This window comes from Nicotiana tabacum, chromosome 13 (assembly GCF_000715075.1).
Source record: "Nicotiana tabacum cultivar K326 chromosome 13, ASM71507v2, whole genome shotgun sequence".
Taxonomy (NCBI): domain Eukaryota; kingdom Viridiplantae; phylum Streptophyta; class Magnoliopsida; order Solanales; family Solanaceae; genus Nicotiana; species Nicotiana tabacum.
The window spans coordinates 110,090,332-110,115,572 of record NC_134092.1 but is presented as its reverse complement, the minus strand read 5'-3'; the positions used below and the strand labels follow the sequence as shown (position 1 = coordinate 110,115,572).

Below are 25,241 nucleotides of genomic sequence, written 5' to 3'. Positions count from 1 at the left end.
TAAAAAAGAAACATAACAAGGTGTTGGATACTCTTAATTGTGAGACCTACTGGGAAATATTATGCTGACTTGACCCAAAACAAATAATATTACACAATATTAAAAATACCTTTGAGCCATACTTAAACCAACAACATGTCATACAAAAAAAGAAAAAAAATTCATTCTTTGTTCCAATTTATAACATATTTTCTTTTTAATATGTTTATTTAATTATCCTTAATGAAATTTTCTATAGCCACAAAATTATATATGGCATATTTAAGATCTTGCTTTTGTCTTTTTAAACTCGCGTCAATCAAACGTATTCACATGAGAAAATGAGAATACAAAAAAGAAAGAAAGTAGAATTTTGTATTACATACATGAATGGACAACTTTAACCTCCATTAATTCCAAAACCAAACAATTATTGAGTTTTCACCGACCCAAAAAACAATAATACGAGATCAAGATATCAAGATGGATCTATTAATTTTTTAAAGAGGAAAAGTTGATTAATTTATATTATTCTCAGATCACAAAAAGCTCAAGACACCAAGAGGAATCTTTACTGTTATCTTAATTTCATTAACTTTACGGATTAACTAAAACTACTAATATTTTAAATTCTCAGATCTTAAATTCACATTCTAAACTCACATAAAACAGGAAAAATAATCATTTCAATAAATATAAATTTCAGTTAATTAATTTAAGAAAAGGAAACAAAGCAAGCGCAGACATGAAGTAAAAACGCAACTCTTTCCTTAGTCCACGTCTTACTTAATGGTGCAAAAGATCCAAACTTTTTCCATTCTTCACCAAATTTTTCTCTGTATTTATACAACTCATTTAATTCACATATAAATAAACTCACTTTCCATTTTCTCCAAAGCTTCTTGATTTTTCTCAGAAGGAGTAGCAGCTGTTTTTGTTAGTACTATTTTGGCGCTTTTTTTGGATTCATTTGAAAGTATGTTTACTTACCTTTTATCTTTCTTGAATTTAATTTGTGGGTTTCTTTCCTTTTTTTGATTTTTATTGGTTAGTTTGTGATTTTATTGGATGTAGGATTTGTTTTCTTTGGGGTGGGGGTGGATTCTCATTAGTTAGCTTTTAATTTTCTTCAAATTTGGATTTTTGGGTTTCTCAATATTTGGTTTATGATTTTCATGGATTCTTGAATTTTGTGTGCGTGTATGTATTTTTTGTGGGGTTTTCATTATTTTGCTCTTGATTTACTTGGAAATTTGGATTTTTGAAGCAGTTGATTTGTGTAGTTTGTGAAGATCTGTTATATTTGAGTGATTTTTCTCTGTTAATGGTTGGATTGGGATGTAAATTCTGAGGAAATGGAATGAAGTGTGTGGATCCTTGTGTTTTCCACTGGAGATTGATTACATGGTGGCAATTGATTTCTGATTTTATTTCTTTCCTATAGCTCCACATATGTGCCATAATTGCAACCTTTCTGTTCTGTAATGTAGTACTAGTTCATACCATCATTGAGAGAAGAGAGAGAAAGAAAGATGATTAGCTAATGATTAGTTTCATCCTTCACCTAAAATGGATTAATATTGAAATTTGAATTTGGATTTTCTTATGGATTCATCAGTACATATTTCCAGAAACTGAATTGAAATTAAATGCTTTATAAAATTGATTAAAAGAGCCAAAATAAAGCATTTCGTGCATAAAATATTTCGTTTGATCTACATCTGTGACACAATGAAACATTTGATTTGCTTTTTTTTCCTTCTTATCTGTGCTTATTTCTTTTAAAAATATGCAGGCATATCACAGATCTCTCCCAGTGTTTTGGTTGTGATTTGTTTTGTCTGAGTTCTCTTTTCTTAACTTTTGCATGACAAAATCATGTGGTTGACTATAGTTCATTAGAAGGACGTAATCAATTTTGTATATAATGGCTGGACTATTATTTTATTTGTGGTTGTCATTTGGTCAAGAGGGATAAAACTTACTTTCCTTTTGTGATATTATGAATATGGTAAACTATACTTTTTCCTACTTACTGTCCTTTTGGCACATCCCAGCTTAATTGTCAAATGGTTATATTACATGAAATTGTTCTAGCAAATATTCTCTGCTTTGTCTTTATACTTGTTTGCCTTTTCCTTTAGTGATATATATGTAGGTTTACGATTGGGTTTGATTGAACGGTTCTCTTTGTTTCTCTTAGCTCTCCCTCCTTTATTCACATGAAACGTTATAATCTGGTTGGTTAGTCAATAGAAGCGCTCATAATGATCATAATTGTGGTTCTATACAAGAATGTTAGGAACGAAGTCTTTGTACGCCCTTGTGGTAAACTAGCTCATTTGTTGCCTTTTTTTGAGAACTTCTTATTCATTTGTTTGATGTGTTTCTATGCAGGGGAAGTTTGAATTGTGGTGATTATTCTGAAGGGCAAACGTTAAAGAATTTTCTATGCTTTAGATGCGGTCAAAGAAAATGTCCACGGCTGTCAAGGATGAGAAGAAAATGACTGTTGATGTGGCAGCATGGGCATTCAATATTGTCACTTCAGTTGGAATTATTATTGTTAATAAAGCCTTAATGGCTACATATGGTTTCAGCTTTGGTACGTTATATACTTGTGTTGAAGGTTTACATGTTCTAGTTCTGTTTTTGCATTTATCTTGCTGGCTTTTCCTTCTATTGCATCCACTTGTGTATAACGGTGCACGTCTTTTTTGTGTTTGTTTCAACGAGGGTCAAGTTTTTGGTTCTTTTAGCCATGAAATTTGAAGTCTGGGCACTTCAAGAAACCTTAAAAAAAATGATTTCAGGAATCTTACTAATCTTGCAGGGTAAGGCAAATCCATGTTTTAAGTAGGCTGTTTTTCTGGAAACTATGTATTCAATAAAGGATCTCAGCTCTAGGTAAGTTAGTATGCTGAAGAGAGCCGGTCAATTAAAGCTGAACTTTGTTCGTTTTCATTTCACAGCTTTATTCTAGCTATTAGTTAGAAAGTTCCACATCTTGTCTTCTTATCAGAACTTCAAAAAGTCCTAAAAGGTACTGCTTAGGCCGTAGCGTAGATTCCTATGCTAGCTGTAAGGAATCTAGTAAGTCCAGTATATCCTCTATACCATTTACAATGTTCAAGTTACACCACAAATTCAATCTCTGAAGACATTGAGCTTAACAAGAGATATATGATCACCTTTATTTTCAAAGCATTTATGATTTCTATCTATCCATACTGGCCATAATATGCACAATGAAATTGTTCTCCAGACTTTTCTCATATTTTTCTTCACTTCCTGACCCTGCCAACTGAAGATATCCTTCAGTCCTCTCGGCATGATTCACGGGCCACCAAGTATATTAAGGAACATACACCAAATCTTTAGCATCTCTTATTCTGTTTGTTTATTTGCCTTGGGGGACTATGATTTTTTTTCCTTATGGTGTCTTGAACATCTTTCTACTTTGTTTTTGTGGCCACAATGGATAAGAGAAACTAGACTGAATAATATCTAGTTTGTAGAATTCGGAGTTGATCGATTAAGATAATCTTTGAGATTAAAAGCATAGTTTCTCTATGAACTGGTTTATATTAATCTCTCTAATCATTTGTAAGCTTTAGAATGAATTAGCTTGATATTTCTTTTGTTATCCTGACTTTGTCCTATTGTTCCGTCCAATTTGCAGCGACAACCTTAACTGGTCTACATTTTGCCACGACGACATTGATGACCTTTTTCCTTAAATGGCTTGGGCATATCCAGAATTCCCAACTTCCCTGGTCTGAACGATTGAAATTTGTATTGTTTGCAAACTTCTCTATTGTCGGAATGAATGTTAGTTTGATGTGGAACTCCGTCGGATTCTATCAGGTCAGTGTGAAGATTCATCGGACATCTATGCTCTACTTGTCTTGAATTTCAAACTCACACCACTTTTTCCTCTTGATTCTCATCAGATTGCAAAGCTAAGTATGATACCAGTGTCGTGCTTTCTGGAAATTGTGCTGGACAATGTGCGATACTCAAGGGACACCAAATTAAGCATTTTGCTGGTCCTACTAGGTGTTGCAATCTGTACTGTTACTGATGTTAGTGTAAATGCAAAGGGTTTTATTGCTGCCTTCATTGCCGTCTGGAGCACTGCCCTACAGCAATATGTAAGTCATTAAGTAAAAAATGTGTGGTTTACTGTGGAACATCAATTGCCTTTTGCCTATGTCAAACATAACTTGCTTTTCTACCTGATGCAATGTTAATTTTCTTTGCTCTCTATACATTCCACTAACTGATTAGTGTGGCTGATTTACATTTTTCCGATGCAGTATGTACATTTTCTTCAGCGTAAATATTCACTGGGATCATTCAACCTGTTGGGGCATACTGCACCAATACAGGCGACATCACTGCTGTTAACGGGACCCCTTGTAGACTACTGGTTGACTGAGAAGAGGGTCGATGCCTATAACTATACCTCAATATCACTAGTAAGTACATCAAAGTCCTCTTTAGTTGACATACGCGAATTCCATTATATCATGCACTTTAAAAAGGAGAATGTTTCACCATATAGGATGTGGATACATCTGTTTAATGCTCAAACTCAATGTATTAACGATACATTTCTGGGAACTACCAATATCATACACTATTGTACATAACCTTTTGGTCTTAGTAGTTTGCTATTTATAATAATTCAGATGTTTTTTTTTTTCTCATTGCAGTTTTTCATCATCCTATCATGTACAATAGCGATAGGGACAAACCTCAGCCAATTCATCTGCATTGGTAGATTTACAGCAGTGACATTTCAAGTGCTTGGTCATATGAAGACAATTCTTGTCCTGATTTTGGGTTTCCTCTTCTTCGGGAAAGAGGGACTCAATCTACATGTTGTCTTCGGAATGTCTATAGCAATCGTTGGCATGATATGGTATGGTAATGCTTCCTCACAACCCGGTGGAAAAGAGCGGTTACCACCTCCATCTACCATCAAACCTGAAAAACAAAATCGCTTACTAGCAACTGAGCTCGACGAGAAAGTATAGTGAGTCATTTCCAAGAAATCAAGCAGAGTAATTGACAATTTCTTATTTCTTTTCTGCCATATAGTCAAAAAGTGTTTAATTCAACCATATGATTTGATCTTTCACCATCTAATATCTTTTTTCTTTTTGACAGTGAGCTTTTCATTTCATTTTCGTTTTCCCTTTCCCCCCCTTCTAATTTATGTTGAAATTCGCATGTTAAGACTGCAAACACAATGTGATTTGATCATTACTTAAAGCAATTTTCCTTTGATCAGTATGGTTTGAACTCTATACTGTCAAAACCTATTTAACTTGAGTGTGAGTTTTAGATATCGGTATGTTCAATTTCTAGCTTGCTCTATTCATAAGATACCGGCTCTCAAATCTTAGTAGAGACGCAAAATGTTAAGTGATTTTTTTTATCTGCCCTAGCGGGTGGAGTTATGAGGTACCCGTGCTACTGAGAGTTAGCAAGCGTCCAAACTGGTACGGACACCATTGTTATTAAAAAAGAAAATAAAAAAATAGGGTATAGGCCACTCAATTTTGTGGGCTGCATGATTGAATGGCAGGGAGATCCAAGACTATGTTGGACCATAGTCAAAGGCAGATTTTAAGTAAGGGGTGCAACATATGTCTTCGAACGCCACTTATTTGGTAAAATTTTCATGCAACAACTAATTTTGCGCAGTTCACTGAATTTGTACCCACTTTTTTGAAAAAACATACCTAATTTTTGGATAACTTCAGATATATACACTTTCTCTTCTTCTTTACTGTTGTTTTCTTCTTTGTACTTAGGGTTTCTTCTTCTTCTAGTTGCAAATGAGTTTGTTAAATTTGTTGTTGTTTTGACAATTTGATGATTTAGATTTGTTCTTTATGATATTTGAAAGTTATATTTCAAATAGATCTCATTTGGAGTAGATTTGGATATTGGATCGTGTATTGGGTTGTTGAAATTCGAAGAACAAGTTTATGTTTCAGAATTTAAGATTTGAAATTTGAAGTTGCGTTCAATAGATTGAACTACTTAAGATTCGAATTTCTGAAGTTGCATTTGAAAGATAGAAGAACTTCAGATTTGATTTCTAATGTTGCAGTAAAAAGATTGAACTACTTCTGATTCGAATTTTTGAAGTTGCATTTGAAAGATAGAAGAACTTAAGATTTGATTTATGAAGTTTCATTGAAGAGATTGAATTATGATCACGCCCAACTCTAGTCCTAAAAAGGATAAGCAGTCACTTCAAATATAATCTGGTCTAAGAGTCCGGAGTCAAATCCACAGAGAACTAAGGCTTTGCTATAATTGTTAAGTATCACTAAGAAGACAAGTTCGGACAATTCCTAAGTTATAAATATAAACATTCTTATGTTAAATTAATTAACTAACAAATTAAGGTAGTGAATTAATAACTAGAGATACTAGGGGTTGGAGAAAAGATTAAGGAGATCTAGAGTTATAATTTTTCCAATTATCGGAATCCTTCCCGCTACGTCTTCTATAATTTCGCCTAAGTATTCTCTACCGATCGTGAGTACTTTGGGTGTCGTAGCTCTCTCTCAAGCAACTACCACAATTTACTAGACGTATCCTCTCAAACTACGCTAGTTGGCACTAATTCACCGCTCACTACGATCGCACTAAAGTTTCGTTATCTCTAATCCCGCCTTTAAACCCTCCATATTGATCTCTCACATATATTAGGAGTGATGTTGTTCAACAACTACCTAAATACGTACTCTCTCTCGAGCAATATACATACTAAATAAGCACAGTCAATTGATGTCATTCAATCAACAACAATAAACACGTAGTTGAGCAAGTAGAGAAATCTAACGGCTCAATTATATAAAAACGTCACAAGTATTTATCCTACAAAAGGTTCTATCAAAACCCTAGATAACAAATTAGCTATTTATAATAGTATGCAAAACTACAATACTAGATATCATAACCAATAATGAAAATTGGAAGAAGGAAGTGAAAAACTCGTAGAAAAATTCTCCGCCTTGTTCCTAGCGTTTTCTTGCCTCCTTGGGTCGAATCCCCTCTCCAAAAACGTCTCTCCTTTAGGTCGAATTTGCTCTAAAAAATGGCATCCTCTTCTTAGACATGTTTAGGGAGTATTTATAGGCTAGGGTTGAAGTCCTTGAGTCCAAATCCTGGTGGGAGTCTTTTAATTCACGACTTTTAATTACCGGGCTATAGACCTCGCGAGGCCAGGCTTATAGCACGGTCAGCCTGACTACAAAGCTGGCTACGCCTGGCCTGTAGTGCAGTCAAGATGGCTATAGAGCTGGCGTTACTTGATGTGTAGCACGGTAAGACATGCTATATAGATGGCTTTACTTGGTCTGTAGTACGGTTTGGGTACTTGATGCTTTTGTGTTCTTTTCTTGCATTTTTGTCCTCTTTTTGTGCAACTTTCACTGATCTTTGTCTTCCGATGCTCCTACTGATGGTAGGCTATAATCTCGTATTTTAGTAGCTTATTACACTCTAATTCACTGCACTTTACTTGTTTTGAGTTTTAATTGATAGTGTTTTGTACTTATTGTGTGTGTTATGTCTTGTAGGAGTGATTCCGGGTGATGTAGATGTTATGGAACTAATTCGAGTGATTTGAAGCTTTAAAGTCTGAGTAAAAGCCCAAGGGATTAAGCAGGGATCGTGTTTGGCTGTCGAGGACCAAGTCTGGATGTCAAAACGCACGAAAATATTTGTACTCTGAGAAAACCCCAATGCCGCAGCGCATGGGGCGCCGCGCGTGTACAATTTCCTACTGCCTGTCAGAAACAACTCTCTCGATTTCTCCATTAATGCCCTGCATGGCGCGTCGCCCCATGCAGCACGCCTGTGCAATATTTACAGAGTAATTATCCTGTTTCGGCTAGGAGGAGGTGGTTTCTCTGGGCCCGACCCTACTTAATATTAATACATGAAAAAATATTATTTTTGGGACTTTTGACACATATTCGACCTAAGAAGGCTAAGGAGGAGTTGGAAGAGCAAAAGCACAAGGATTTCGTAATTCCTTCCTCACTCAAGACCCGAGTTTGGATTGAATTTATCTTTTCCTCTACTTTAACTTTATTTGTGATGAATTGCTCCATATCTATGGAGTAGTTCCCTTTAGGGTTTGATGGATTTGGTGTATTGATGATTGTTTGTGGATTATAACTCTAGTTCTATGTATTGAAGCATTTTGGATGATTTAACTGTTCCATCTATATTCACTTGTTCATGTAATCGAGAGAGGCATAACTTGTGGTATCTTTGCATTATATTGTTGGTTGAGTTCATTAATTCTTCTTAGTAATCGAAAGAGGCTAGTTGAATCATTGATTAAAACTAGTTAGGAGAATAATCGAAAGAGCTTTTCCTAAAAACCAATCCACTACGCATTCTTGCATATCTTCACGTGCTTAAATTGGTTCATCTTGTGAGGTTATGACTTAATCAAGAGAGGAGTTTTTGCTGAACGCTTGAACTAATAATTGAGTGAATTTGAGAGACCCGCTTAAACATTAGAAGTGAATTATCTAGAGTTAGATCCCAGACAATTATCTTGCATCTATCCTATCAACCCTTATTTCCTCCCACTGATAACTTCCTTGCTTATATTTGTTTCTATTATCATTAGTCAATAGCTCTAGACTCTTAGTTAATTTTAGTTAGAAATCATATAATTCTCAATTGTTGATCATCGTGGATATCAATCAAGCTAGAAGCTTCGAGAATACTGTTTAAATCCAATCCCTGTGGATATGATATTATACTATACTATATTTTATTAGCAAGCATAATTTAAGTGTGTGTTTCGAACTCATCATTTACATATAAAATAACATAATTTAGCTCAAACGTTGCACAATTAACCACTAAGCTAACAACATGTAAGGCGAGTAATGTACTAAAAATATAGCATTTTGGCCGCACATCACTACCCCACACTTACACGTTGCTCGTCCTCGAGTCAACCACCAATTCACACTAACCTTGAGAACTTTATTTTCTTTTAACACATCCGAAGCACACCATATATATGACTATGGTTGATAGCAGCAATTAAACCTTAGCATATGCCTTCAACACACGATTCCCTTTACTTTATGCTATACTTCAAAAATTTATTCAACACCAAGACAATATGCTCATGTCACAACCCGAAATCCCCACCTCGGGACCGTGATGGCGCCTAACATTTCACTCGCTAGGCAAGCCAACGTTAGTGTAAATAATTTTCCATTTTAAGCATTTCAAGTAATTAAACCCATTTGAACTGAAATGATGTGCGAAAAGGTAAAACAACCAAAAATTTCTAAGTACAATCCCGGATCTAGGGTCACAAGTGTACGAACTACTAGAAGTTCTACAAATAGAGTTGTAAATAAATACAACTGTTTCGAATGAAATGAACAGTAAATAAGGAACGAGGAAGGGGGCTTCAAGGTCTGCGGATGCCAGCAAATCTACCTCGATTCTCCAAATATGCTAATCCAAATTGATGTACCTCACGTACAGCTGGGACCAATACCAAAATCTGCACAAGAAGTGTAGAGTTTAGTATGTGTACAACCGACCCAATGTATTCTATAAGTGTCGAGCCTAATATCGACGAGGTAGTGACGAGGCTATGACAGGACACTCACATAATTTAACATGTGCAAACATAGATATATGTACCAAACAACAGTAAATAAAGATTTGGTATGGACAGATGGGAGGGGACATGCATAAGGGGAACAAGATACGATAATTACAACAGGAATGACAACATAAGACAGTCAAATAAATCCTCAACCAATGAAAACGGATAAACATAATGAATAAAAACGGCATGACATCACCCATCGTATTTTTACTCTCAACCTCACCATGAAAACAATAATATTGGTACGGCATCACCCTTCGTGCTTTTACTCTCAACCTCTCCATGAAACGATAAATACGGCATGACATCAATATATTACCTCTTCCTCACTATGTATTAATCAATATATGAAGCAATAAACGGCACGTCATCACTCTTCGTGCTTTAACACTCTCCCTTACCATGTAGTAATGAATATAAAATATTTGGGAGATAGAATAAGCAAGAATAAACCTTACGTCAATAATGATTCCAAAATACCAAACCTTAACTTCCAAAAATACTCAACCATCACAATTAGTCCATAATTACGGAAAGAACGATCAAGTAAGTAATCAACTAGGCTAAGCATGAATATCATAATTAAAGAAGACAATAAATTACAAGCGAACAAGTCCCACCCGCATGCTTTAACCCAACAACAACGCATAAGTACTCATCACCTCACATATACGTTGTACCCACACATTTAAACACGTAGCAAATAGGCAAACAAGTCCTAATCACTTAAGTCAAGGTTAACCACGACACTTACCTCACTCCGCAATCAATCAGAGCTCTACCAAGGCCTCCAAACCAATCGTATCTAACCACAATTGACTCGATAACGTCAAATAATTCTAAGGGAATCAGTTACAATACTTAAAGTTAGGATTTTTACACTTTTTCCAAAAAGTAAAAAAGTCAACTACGGGCCCGCTTGGTCAAAACCCTAGATTCGAACCAAAACACGTTTATCCATTCACCCCCGATCCTGATTATGTAATTAGTTTCGAAATTCGACCCCAAATTGAGGTCTAAATTTTGAGTTTGCAAAACCCCCCCAATTCTTCCCAAATCCCTAGTTTTCTACCATGGAAGAATAAAGATTAAAGCTAGAAATTAATGGATGATGTTAGAAATGGAAGAAAATGAGTTAAAGTATACTAACCTATGAATTGGTGTTGAAATATTTCCTCCAAATCACCTTTAGGCCGAGCTCTAATGGAAAGATTATGAAAATGGGTGAAATTTTGTCTTTTAGAAATTTAAATGACTGGGCGTCAGGTGTTCATCGCGATCGCGAGACACCTGACGCGTTCGCTAAGGCACTGCCCGATTGGCTTACGTGATCGCGAGTTACTCCACGCGTTTGCGTAGGCTTAGCCCGCCTCGCCTCTGTGTTCGCGAGCCTGGGCTCGTAGAGTAAACTCATCTCTCAGCCGCCCCCGCCTCTCTAAAGCTATGTGTTCGCATTGGTGTGGTCGCGTTCGCGAAGGGAGTTCCCCCACCGCTCCGCATTCGCGTCCAAAACCTTGCGTTCACACAGAGTAAAACTACCCCTGTCCCAACTAGCCTCGCGAGCAGAAATCAGCAAAAGCAGAATTTTCCTAAGTTCAAAAACATTCATAGCTTATCCAAAACTCACCCGAGGGCTCCAAACCAAACATGCACCTAAGTCCAAAAATATTATATGAACTCGCTCGCGCGATCAAAACAGCAAAATAACACTTAGAACTATGAATCGGATACCAAAACAAATAAAATTTTCAATAAAACTTAAGAATTTTTATTTTAACAACCGGGCGTCCGAATCATGTAAGTTCAACTCCGTTTTGCACCAAAATTTGCAGACAAATCCTAAATATAGTAATGAACCTATACCAATCTCCGGAACCAAAATCCGGACTCGGTAGAAATAAATTCAAACTTCTGTCAAATTTATAAAAATTTTAAACCTTTAAAGTTAAAATTTTCAACAAATTGCAATAACTCGACCTAGGGACTTCCAAATTCGATTCTGGGCATATGCCCAAATCTCAAATCACGATACGGACCCACAGGGACTGTTAAAACACGGATTCGGGTTCGTTTGCTTACAACATTGACCGAAGTCAACTCAAATGAATTTTAAGGCACGAATTCTTATTTTAATCAATTTTTCACATAAAAGCCTTCCGAAAAAAGACACGGACTGCGCACGCAAATCGAAAAAGGCTAAAAGGAGCTATTTGAGGTTTCAAAATACAGAATTATGAGATAAAACTCTAGATTACCTATCGGGTCATCACAGTTCATATTAATCCTAACCTCACAAACTGACTCTATATCACAATGCATTCGTGGCTTGAACAGTTAACATCATAGAGAAATCTAATAACGTCACATATCCCTTGCGAAATCATGTGCCCTCACAACAAGAACAAGAGAGTAAGTTGAATCCACACATTTGAATCAAATGTTCAAATATATTTTAAGGACTCAGATAAATCAAAGAAATTCCTCACTCTTACAAAGAAGTCACACGCATGCACAAAGTACCATAGGTTTGCCCATTATGTAAACCTCCACTAATATAGGCTTCCTTAATCTAAAATTAATTAGGACTTTTTTATGATTGTAATGTGGGCTAAGGGACGGGTAAGATAAATTTAAGAATAGTGACTAACCCTCCTAAGTACTTTAACACATCACAAACTTAGCTTTAAGCGCATTTTACTTCAACACAACTTCACTTTCACAAAAAATATCACCCCCAAAAATATTTTCTCTTTATTTAAGCACTACTTTAATTCATACCCATTAGCAAGGACAAGATATTCTTATTTTCTTTTGCTACATATTTTTTTCTTTTCAATAATACTTTTTTTTTTCTTTTCTACCATTCCTGCTAGTGGTGTATTTCTTACAATACAAGTGCACCTTTCTTTCTTTCATTGGTTCCACTCAAAAGTCATCCGAGTTCCCTCCTTACTTCTTTAAGTGCTCATTTTACAATTAAAGTGCTTTTAGAGGTAAAAGAATCAAAACAATGATAATTAAGAATAAAGTTTTATTTGATTGCCAAATAAAATTTTATATGCTCAAAAGGGATGATTAGGGATAATTTTTATTTGTGGTAAGCATTAAGCTCAAACAAATCAAAGAAAGCCTAAAATCATTTTTCAAACCGAGCAAAACCTAAAATTTCGATTCAACTCACACGCCGGGAAAGTTCTAGACTCTAATGCAATGACACGGACTATACAATTTCTCACCACACATGGCACATGACTCACTAACGACAATTCCATTTCAATTCTCAAACAATTGCAAGTATTCACGGAGCCACAAAATATTAAGCATCAAGCACAACATGATACAAGCCAAGAAAATGAGATATAGGCGTCAATAACATATTATCTACTCAACAAGGCATCATAAGCATTTTCAAAGCTTGGGGAAGGTACTACACATGTTAGAGCCTAAATATGCTACTATCAAACAAGTCAAAATGGCTCCTAGAAAGTTCATCTTCCTTCTTTTATTCCATAAATCCTATTCTACTCTAAAAATAAAAAACTATGACCCGGTTCAAACAACATCCCATGGAAAAGAACCGAGGCACAAAGAAAAACCATGGGGGATTATTACTACCTACAAAAATAAAAGAAATATTTTTGGATTTTTTAATTTTTTTAATTTTTTTTTTGGTTAGACTTTAAACCCTCAAGAAAACTGTCTAATAGATCCATCATCGGGAAAAGTCCAATCTTTTCTATTTTTCTAAAAAAAATTATTATTCAATTAAACTAACACAACTAAAATAGTATAGAAAATCACCCAGACAATCTTCCCACCTCACACTTAAAATTGTGCATTGTCCTCAGTGCACACCATAACTAATAAGAGGGTAAAAAAAACTCCCAGGTAGGCCAAAGGCGAAGCATTAGCAGCTCATGGGATACTCAGACTTCTCCCAGGCCTGGTCCTTCGAGCAAGCACCCCACACTTAGTTCTAACCATCTGGCTAGCTGTTGCATCCTTCCAATAACTTTGCTTTCAATGCTCCTACAAAATATATTTAAAAACAAAGCGCCACTACAAAAATAATACAATAAAAAATAAAAAATAAAAATAAAGCAATAAAGTTGGGTTACCTCCCAACAAGCGCCTAATTTAACGTCGCGGCACGACGTGAATCACTTTCTGCCTCTACTTTGAACTTATGAATTAGACCCCAAGTGTTTATTCAAGCTTATGATTGTGCTCTTGGGGTGGTGGAACAAATCTAACCAGCCCAAGAAAATAATATAATTCTCTGCACTTCTTGGACTTTATGTGAGGTGTGTAATCTTGACTATCTGGCAAGAAAATATTTAGAATGTAGACACCTTGTTCCTCATTCCTTGACTTCTCAATTGGCTTGACTGACTCTATTTCCATATCATCATCCAAACACAATGTGAAAAAATACTTGGAGTGAGGACCAATGCGCTCAAATACATAAACTTCAGGCCTTTCACATCCTCAACACCAATGACACTAGAGTCAACTAAATTTGTATCGCCAATGTCCTTGGCTAACTCTAGTATTACTTCTTCAATATCGGCATCCTCAAATTCTAGTTGGATAGATTGTTGGTATTCTACTCAGAACTCCTCCATTGGCACCTCAATTTCAGTATCTAGTTAATGCTCTTCTTGGCTACTATCCCCAATATTGGCTTGTTGAGCATTAAATGCTTCAACCAATTGACTCACTTGTGCCTCCAGGTTGTGAATCGTAGCATCTTGCCTTTGTATGTGCAGTTGTTTCTCATTATTTTGTTCCACAAGGCAGCGTAGCATATCCTTGATCTCTTTCAGGTAATCATCCTTGGGTTCTTTGTTCCTATTAACATTACAAGAAAAAGTAGAACCATTATAGTAAGGGGTTAGGGGAGGATACGAAATATAAGTGCAACCATGAAAGTAACCATCTTGACCACCACACATTCCACAGATAAGATTGAGTTGGTGCACATAACTCGCTCTCGGAAATATTTGGATAATTTTGCCACAGGTGATTTCCTTCACAATATGTATGAGGATCAACAGTGAAACTACCAATACCTAAACTCCCATAATTCCAAGATGCCATGTTTCTCAAATCAACAAGTAAAACAAAAATTAAAAAAATCAAATACAAAAAAAATAAAAATAAAAGTTCAAACTTGAAACCTAGCAATATGTACACCTACAGCTACACCATTGGTTCCCCGGTAATGACACCAAAATTTGATCACGCCCATCTCTAGTCCTAAAAAGGATAAGCGGTCGCTGCAAATATAACCGGTCGAAGAGTCCGAAGTCGAATCCCACAAAGAACTAAGGCTTCGCTATAATTGTTAAGTATCACTAAGAAGACAAGTTCAAATAATTCCTAAGTTATAAATATAAAGATTCTTATGTTAAACTAATTAACTGACAAATTAAGGTAGTGAATTAACAACTAGAGATACTAGGGGTTGGAGAAAAGATTAAGGAGGTCTAGAGTTATGATTTCCCTAATTGTCGGAATCCTTCCCGCTACGTCTTCTATAATTTCGCCTAAGTATTCTCTACTGATCGTGAGTACTTTAGGTGTCGTATCTCTCTCTTGAGAAACTACCACAATTTATTAGACGTATCCTCTCGAACTATGCTAGCTAACACCAATTCACCGCTCACTACTATCGCACCAAGGTTTCGTTATCTCTAATCCCGCCTTTAAACCCTCCATATTGATCTCTCACATATATAAGGAGTGACGTTGTTCAACAACTACCTAAATGTATACTCTCTCTCGACCAATATACATACTAAATGGGCAGTGTCAATTGATGGCTATTCAATCAATAGTAATAAACACGTAGTTGAACAAGTAGATAAATCTAACAGCTCAATTATATAAAATCGTCACAAGAATTTATCCTACAAAAGGTTCTATCAAAACCCCACATAACAAATTAGCTATTCATAATAATATGCAAAACTACAATACTAGATTTCATAACCAATAATGAAAATGGGAAGAAGGAAGTGAAAAACTCGTAGATTAATTCTCCGCCTTGCTCCTAGCGCGTTCTTGCCTCCTTGGGTCGAATCCCCTATCAAAAAACGTCTCTCCTTTAGGTCGAATCTGCTCTAAAAAATGGCATCCTTTTCTTAGACATGTTTAGGGAGTATATATAGGCTAGGTTGAAGTCCTTGAGTCAAAATTTGGGTTGGAGTCTTTAATTCACGACTTTTAATGACCGGGTTATAGAACTCGCGAGGCCAGGCTTATAGTGCGGTCAGCCTGGATACAAAGCTGGCTACGCCTGTCCTATAGTGCGATCAAGATGGCTGTCACGCCTCGAACCTGGGGGGTGAGACCGGCACCCAGTGCCTCACCTAACCTAGCGTACCAACTTGAGACTAAGGGACTCTAAACATATAATGTCATAATTTGGCCATGGGGCCACATTGCAAGACACTTTGTGAAGCAAAATATAAAACTGAACGGAAACTAGTGCTGACTAAACATCAATATAAAGTTGGGCCGACAAGGCTGTCATAACTACTACAGCTGACAAACCAACAAATTATACATACCAGGCCTACAAGCTAAACATACTGCACTAGTTGACAGGACATGTCTACAAGCCTCTACCGATGGATGTATTGTGATCGGAACAGAGCCCCGACATACCCATAACATATATACATATATACAGAAGATGTACACAAAACCCTAGACTCGACAACTCCGAAGGACGTGGAGCTTACCGATCAGGCTGAACTCGGGAAACACCTATTGAGGAGGTCTAACTGTCTGTCTATCTGAACCTGCACGCATGAAATGCAGTGTCCCCCGAAAAGGGACGTCAGTACGAAATAATGTACCGAGTATGTAAGGCAATAACATAACTGAAAGCTGAAACTGAAATGATAATATAATAACTGAAAGTAACTTGAGTCAAAGATGATCTGGAGATATACTTACATGTTGATACTGACTTAACTCCTTCAATATAGTAAGTAAAAAAAATGTTCGGCCCTATAAGGCTCGGTATGTGTAACTGCTCGACTGTAGTAGGCTCGCTCATAGGAGCTCGGCCATACTAGGCTCTGTATCTCGGCCATCCTGGGCTCCCTCATAGGCGTTCGACCACAGTAGGCTCAGTATATAACTTACCATCTGATCAGAGTTTGCCCAATAAGGGCATGCCCATCGATTATAGCTCGATGGTGGTGAAAATAATGTAATACTATATATATATATATAGACCATCTGCTCTCTTGATATGTATAGACCCTCCGCTCTCTTGACTGGAAGAAAACAATACTTAACTAAATATAAAGTCCCGATAAGGGAGAATACTATAACTTCTGAGACTAGGATAATGTGAATGAATTCATGAATACGAACTTCTCTTTGTGTCTCGTTATCAAACATATGTAGATACGGAATCATGCCAAAATGAAGGAAATGTTTAGCCTTAACATACCTTATCACAATCTTTCCAATCACCAAGTTGAACTCGCCTCTTCGCACCTTAATCTACAACAACGATAATAATACTATCATTAAGTTACGAAACGTACAACTATCGCACAACGAACGACAAGCTTATTTTGTATTAAAACGGGCAGCATCTCCCCTATAATCCTTACTTCCTCGAAATTCAATATAACACCAACAACACAAGAACGCAACAATAACAACCTATATACATTATTTTCCAACCTTATATACACCACAAAATACCACAAAATAGCCCAACACACCCCAATCTCTTCCTATACAAAACAACCACCGTAATAGTGTCAAACAGACCGAAAATGTTATGAGGAACAACCAGCCCACTACCCTGAATTTATGTGGTGTTTCTCCAAACCCTTACTCCTCCAAAACTCCACAAAACAATAGTAAAACACGCATCCCAACAGCAACACAAAACAGTCCGCTACAAGTGAATAACTCGAACTCACGGCTTCCGATCACTGTCCCGTGAGTTCTTACAAATATAGAATGACTTACTATGCATTTACAACAGAAAAAATAGATGAAAGAGAGAAGTAAACTTACTTTATTTGTTGGATAACTCAGCTCCTATCTTGGTTCTTCAAACTCTAAGTTTTACCTCCAATTACAACTTGAAAGGGAGAGAAAATCAATTTGGGTTTGTGGGAAATATTTTGGAGGATTTTTGCAGAGATTATGTATGGTTATTATACCCTATTATCAATATAATATATGAAGGAGATAGGACTTTAAAAATTCCTCTTTGGACGACCCGGACTGGCCCATTTTTGGACTCTCATTTAAGCAAGTAGGTGACAGTCTGCGCAGTCTCGCAAAAATGCCCATATCTCTCTACTCCGATATAGTATTGACAAACGGTTTAATGAGCTAGAAAATAAACTCATAGATATTCAATTTTATGGGTGTAACACCCCATAACTTTAAGTATATTAGGAGAAAATCGCAGTTACATTTGACCTAAAGTTTCAGTAAAACTTATGAACGTAACTTGTGATGACTTTCATCGATTTTTGTTCCACCACTTGCTTAAGTTTAAAACACAACACACGACTATCATATGACTATCATAACTCATAACATAACCTCCTTATCATTGAAATTTGGGAAATTTTTGAAATCTCATAGAAACGAATTTTCGAGATTTCGGTATCGATTCGGAGTCGGATTTGAGTGAAACTGGTATGGTTGGACTCATAATTGAATGGGTTGTCGGATTTTGTACCTTTCGCCGGATTCCAAGATGCGGGCCCCACAGATGAATTTTTAATTAACTTCGAATTTTTATTGAAAAATATAGTATTTTCTTATGGAATTGATTCTTATAATTTTTAGTAATTGTATCGAATTACTCTTAGCTAGATTCAAGCCAAACAGAGTTGGATAATCGTGGAAAAGGCCTTCTATTGGATTAAATTTGAGCAAGACGAGGTAAGTCTCTTGTCTAATCTTGTGAGGGGGAAATTGCCTCATAGGTGATTAAAATTAAATAATTGTTGCTAATTGTAGGGGCTACGTACGCACGAGGTGACGAGAGTCCGTGTGTAGCGACTATTAATGCTAAATTTTTGGTAGTTTAGAACTCAAAGCATGAATTACTTGTGTAAATTGTATTCTTTGTTTAATTAATATTATTTGTATATATATATATATATATATATATATATATATATATATATATATATATTGTGAATTGTTAGATAAAAATATTAAAAGGATGAAAATCTCATATACTTGATTTTCTGTTTAAATTAATTAATTATTAAGAGAAATTGTTCTTCCTCCTGAATTTATCTTATAATAAATATACTCTCATTCCGGAGGTACATAAGAAAATGCCCTCCATTTTTTGTGGAGCGGGACGAATGCCTCGGCAGGATAGATGCATCTATGGATCGTGTCGCACGTCCCTCGGCAGTGTACATGAAACTCTGGATCGGGTCGTACGACCTCGGCAAAAATCGTGCTTGATAATAATAATTACACGATACTTTGACAGTTTATTACAGCTTGTAAAGCTATTTGATAAATTAGAAATTTATTGAAATTGAATTGCAGCTTGTATAGCTATTTGATAAATTGGAATTTTTATTGTAATTGAAGGATTTAATTAATAGATTGAAAATTGTTGCATTTGAAGGATTTTTTTTATTGTTTTTGCTAATTGAATAAAATTATTGTTAACTCTGTGAGTCATGCTGATTTGAATAATTATAATTTATTCCATTTATTATTGTTGACCCTTAGTGAGTGTCAAAGTCGGCCATCTCGTCTCTACCACTTTGAGATTAGGCTTGGTACTTACTGGGTACACGTTGTTTACGTACTCATGCTACACTTGCTGCATTTTTTGTACAGGATCTGAGACAGATACTAGTGGAGGACCTAGCATCACACATCCTCGTTATCCGGGGGCGTAGTGGTGAGCTGATTTCTGAGCCGTCCTGCAGCTACCAGTGCCTCTTCTTGTATTTTTAATTCTGTCTATTTTCATTTAAGACAGTATTTGGAGTTTTGTATAATCTACTAGATGCTCATACACTTGTGACACCAGGTCTTGGCACACACATTGATAGAATTTGGTGTATTATTATTTTTCTTGGATTTAAAATTTTATCGATATATGTTTAATTTACTAGTTGGCTTGCCTATCTGTAGTGTTGGGCGCCATCACGATCTATAGGTGAAATTGGGTCGTGTCAACATGGTATCAGAGTACTAGGTTCACGTAGGTCTCACAAGTTATGAGCAGACCTAGTAGAGTCTTGCGGATCGGTACGGAGACGTTTGTACTTATCTTCGAGAGGCTATAGGGTGTTAGGAAACTACCTTCTTCATATTCCATCGTGTAATTAATGCAGTACTAAATATCCTTCTCTTATTCTCTCACAAATGGTGAGAATGTGCTCTAATGAGGTTCCAGACCAAGGAAGAGCTACTCCCCCAGTTGCTAGAGGCCGAGGGAGGGCTCCAGCCCGTGGTAAAGGGTGAGGACGTCCCAGGACTGCTCTAGTTATGCCGCCAGTGGGTCCAGCAGAGAATCCCATTATTGAGGAGCAAGGTGAGGTGCATGTGGCAGAGCCAGCTCCGGTGGATTTCACATCTGCACCGGGATTTCAGGATGTCATGGGTCGTATGTTGCGGTTCATGGACAATATGACTCAGGCCGGTTTATTTCCGGCAGACCCAGCCACATCTCAGGCGGGCGGGGAGCACAGACCCCTACCGCACATGATCATGGACAGGCAGCTGCTGTATATCAGACCCAGGGTGTACTACCTATTGGTGGAGCCCAACCAATGGCAGCAGCTACACCTGAACCCAGGCCAATTGTAGTCGTTGATCCTCAAAAACTATTAGACAGATGGATTAGACTTCATCCTCCTATCTTTGGGGGTGAGCGACATGAGGATCCCCAGGATTTCATTGATCAGTGCAATGATAGACTGTACAACATAAGGATATTGGAGTCTCATGGGGTAGACTTTGCTACTTTTCAGCTAGAGGGCAGAGCCCGTAGATGGTGGCAGTCTTATGTTCTTGGCAGACCAACATATTCTCCTCTCTTAACTTGGGATAGGTTCACTCGTATCTTCCTGGACAGGTATATTCCACCTCCCAGAGGAAAGAATTGAGGTTTCAATTTGTGTAGCTCCGATAAGGTCAGATGTCAGTGACCGATTATGAGGTGAGGTTTTCTGAGTTATCTCGCCATGCACTTATGATACTCCCTATTGAGGCGGAGAGAGTGCGGAGGTTTGTTGCGGGTTTACATACTGTCATTCAGGCCACTATGGCTCGAGAGGTTGAGATGGGTACTTCTTACGAGCTAGTCGTGGAGATAGCCCGCAGGATTGAGGGTGTACGTCAGCGGAGCCGAGAGCAGGTTATGAGAGATAAGCGGTTTAGGTATTCTAGAGAGTTTAGAGGTGTTCCGTTTGGGGGCAGAGGTCAGTTCGTGAGAGGGCAGTCCAGCAGGCTCCCATATCCAGCACCACCGCCTCCTCGAGGTGTTCCAGTGCGACTCTATCTCAGTGCTATACCAGAGAGTTCTTATCGCCCACCAGTTATTCAGGGTTCTTCTAGTGGGTATTCAGGTCACCAGGGCCATACTTTTAGTCAGCAGCCCATCGCACCGAAGAGTTGTTACGAGTGCGGGGACCCCAGTCACATGCGGAGATTCTTCCCCAGACTGCGGGGTAGACCAGTGCAACAGGGTCAGCAGCCTATGATTACTGCACCAATTGCTCCACCAATAGTCCGGCCACCAAGAGGTGGAGGACATGTGGGTAGGGGTCGTCCTAGAGGTGGAGGTCAGCCAGGCGGAGGCTAGCCAGTTGGCGCACCAGCTCGGTTCTATGCTTTTCCGACCAAACCAGATGTAGAGGCCTCAGATGGCGTGATTACAGATATTATTTCTGTTTGCAGCAAAGATGCCTCAGTATTATTTGATCCAGGATCTATGTATTCATATGTGTCATCTCTATTTTCTCCATTCCTAGGTATTTCTCGTGAGTCCTTGAGTACTTCTGTTTATCTGTCCACTCATGTAGGCGATTTTGTTGTTGTGAACCGGATCTACCGGTCCTGTATTATTACATTCTGTGGTTATGAAACAAGAGCAGATCTCCTATTGCTTGAGATGACCGATTTTGAAATTATTTTGGGCATGAATTGGTTATCTCCATATCATGTTATTCTAGATTGTCATGCCAAGACTGTTACCTTGGCTATTCCAGCATTGCCTAAGCTGGAGTGGAAGGGTTCGTCTGTTAGTTCATTTAATTGAGTTATTTCTTTTATAAAGGCTCAACACATGGTTGAGAAGGGTTGTTTAGATTATCTAGCCTATGTTCGGGATACTACTGCAGAGACTCCGTCTATTGATTCAGTGCCTGTATTTCGGGAGTTCTCTGATGTATTTCCTTCAAATCTTCCAGGTATGCCACTTGATCGTGATATTGATTTCTGTATTGACTTAGCTCCAGATACCCGGCCTATATCTATCCCATCGTATCGCATGGCTCTGAAAGAATTGAAATAATTGAAAGAACAGCTTGAGGAGTTACTAGCCAAGGGGTTCGTCAAACCGAGTGTATCGCCTTGGGGTGCACCGGTATTATATGTGAAGAAGAAGGATGGAACAATGCGGATGTGTATTGATTATCGCCAATTGAACAAATTCACTATTAAGAACAAGTACTCATTGCCGCGTATTGATGATCTATTTGACCAGTTGCAGGGTGCTAGGGTGTTCTCTAAGATCGACCTGAGGTCGGGGTACCATCAGTTGAAGATTCGGGATTCGGATGTTCCGAAGACTGCCTTCCGGACTAGATATGGTCATTATGAGTTTCTGGTGATGTCCTTCGGTTTAACTAACGCCCCAGCAGCGTTTATGGATTTGATGAACAGGGTATTCAGGCCATATATTGATTTGTTTATCATTGTCTTCATTGATAACATTTTGATCTACTCGCACAGTAAGGAGGAGCATGAGCAGCATATGAGAGTAGTGCTTCAGACGTTGCGGGAACAAAAGCTATATGCTAAGTTCTCTAAATGTGAGTTTTGGCTCGAGTCTGTAGCATTTTGGGGGCATATTGTATCGGGCGAAGGCATTAAGGTTTATCCCAAAAAGATTGAGGTAGTTCAAAATTGGCATCGCCCCACTTCGGCGACTGAGATCAGGAGTTTTTTGGGTTTAGCAGGTTATTATCATCGGTTCGTGGAGGATTTTTCGTCTATTGCAGCACATTTGACCAAATTAATCCAGAAGGGTGCTCCGTTCCAATGGTCCGATGATTGTGAGGTGAGCATTCAGAAGCTCAAGACAGCATTGACTACAACACCAGTGTTAGTGTTGCCTTCCGGTTCGGGGATGTATACAGTATATTGTGATGCTTCACGCATTGGCTTGGGTTGTGTACTAATGCAGGAAGGGCGAGTTATTGTATATGCTTCACGCTAGCTGAAGTCCCACGAGAAGAATTATCCAGTACATGATTTGGAATTAGCTGTGATTGTTCACGCTCTTAAGATTTGGAGGCATTATCATTATGGGGTGTCTTGTGAAGGTTACACTGATCATCGCAGTTTGCAGCATTTGTTCAAGTAGAGGGACCTAAATATGAGACAGCGCAAATGGCTTGAGTTACTAAAAGATTATGATATTACTATCCTATATCATCCGGGCAAAGCAAATGTGGTTGCAGACGCCTTGAGTAGAAAGGCGGAGAGTATGGGTAGTTTAGCTTTCATTTTAGCAGAGGAGAGGCCATTGGCTTCAGATATTCAGTCCTTGGCCAACAGACCTGTGCGGCTGGATATTTCAGAACCCAGCCGAGTTCTTGCATGTGTTATAGCTCAGTCTTCACTATTTGAGCAGATCAAGGCTCACCAGTATGATAATCCACACTTAATGGTTCTTCGAGAAACGGTACTACGGGGTGGTGCCAAGGAAGTTACTATTGGAGCGGATGGTGTTCTGCGACTCTAGGATCGCCTATGTGTTCCTAATGTGGATGGACTGAGGAAAAAGATCCTAGAGGAAGCACACAGTTCTCGGTATACTATTCATCCAGGTGCTATGAAGATGTATCGTGATTTGAGGAAGCATTATTGGTGGAGACAAATGAAAAAGGACATAGTTGAGTATGTGGCTAGGTGTCTAAATTATCAGCAAGTTAAATATGAGCACCAAAGGCCAGGTGGCCTACTTCAGCAGATGACAATACTAGAGTGGAAATGGGAACGCATCACTATGGACTTTGTAGTTGGGTTGTCGCGGACCTTGCGGAAGTTTGATGCAGGTTGGGTCATTGTTGATAGGTTGACCAAGTCGGCACACTTTATTCCTGTTGTGACTATAGTATACTTTAGAGAGGTTGGCCCAGATATATATTCAAGAGATAGTTCGATTGCACGGTGTGCCAATTTCTATAATATCATATAGAGGCCCTCAGTTTACTTCACATTTTTGGAGAGCAGTACAGAGTGAATTGGGGACCCGTGTACAGCTCAACACAGCCTTTCATCCGCAGACCGACGGGCAGTCAGAGCGGACAATTTAGATTTTGGAGGATATGCTCAGGGCATGTATGATTGACTTTGGAGGTTAGTGGGATTGTTTCTTGCCTTTGGTTGAGTTTGCTTATAATAACAGTTACCAATCCAGCATCGAGATGGCTCCATTTGAGGCTTTATATGGCCGGCGATGTCGTTCGCCCATCGGGTGGTTTGAGCCCGATGAGGCTAAGTTATATGGTACTGATTTGGTGAAGGATGCCTTGGAAAAGGTAAAGTTGATTCAGGAGCAACTTCGTAAAGCGCAGTCCGGACAGAAGAGTTACGCAGATCAGAAAGCACGTGATTTATCATTTATGGTAGGTGAAACAATTCTCTTGAAAGTTTCGCCGATGAAGGGAATCATGAGATTTGGGAAAAAGGGAAAATTGAGCCCAAGGTTTATAGGCCCATTTGAGGTGTTGAGACGAGTTGGCGAGGTTGCTTATGAGCTTGCATTGCCACCCAGTCTATCGGGAGTTCATCCAATTTTCCATGTATCTATGCTCCGGAAGTATCATGCCGACCTATCACATGTGTTAGACTTCAGCACAGTTCAACTAGATAATAGCTTGGGTAATGAAGAGGAGCCAGTTGCCATTGTTGATAAACAGGTTCGCCAGTTGAGGTCCAAGAGGATATCTACAGTAAAAGTCCAGTGGAGGGCCAACCAGTCGAAGAAGCGACTTGGGAGGCCGAGGAAAATATGCAGAGCAGATATCCACACTTATTCAGCATTTCAGGTATAATTATAAACCCGTTCGAGGACGAAGATTTGTTTTAGAGGTGGAGAATGTGATGACCCAAAATGTCATCCTTAAATTTAATAATTAATAGTGTGTTCTAAGACCTCGAAAAGCACTATTTATCATTCCTCGACTTGCGTGCGCAGTTCGTAAAATTTTTCGAAAAGTTTTTATGTGAAAAATGGATTAAAATGTGAATTAGAGCTTTAAAACTCAGCTGAGTTGACTTTGGTCAATAATTTTGAGCAAACAAACTCGGA

The 25,241-nt window shown here is 38.0% G+C and overlaps 1 protein-coding gene across 1 annotated transcript; it reads left to right on the top strand.

Annotated features, from left to right (window-relative positions):
* The first annotated feature begins 709 nt into the window (after positions 1-709).
* On the top strand, positions 710-5,314 carry LOC107810937 (UDP-rhamnose/UDP-galactose transporter 4). Its single transcript, XM_016635772.2, has 6 exons — positions 710-955; positions 2,377-2,584; positions 3,662-3,846; positions 3,933-4,133; positions 4,299-4,460; positions 4,698-5,314. The coding sequence occupies exons 2-6, from the start codon at positions 2,440-2,442 to the stop codon at positions 5,019-5,021; spliced, it is 1,017 nt and encodes a 338-aa protein (XP_016491258.1). The 5' UTR covers positions 710-955; positions 2,377-2,439; the 3' UTR covers positions 5,022-5,314.
* The last annotated feature ends 19,927 nt before the right edge of the window (positions 5,315-25,241 follow it).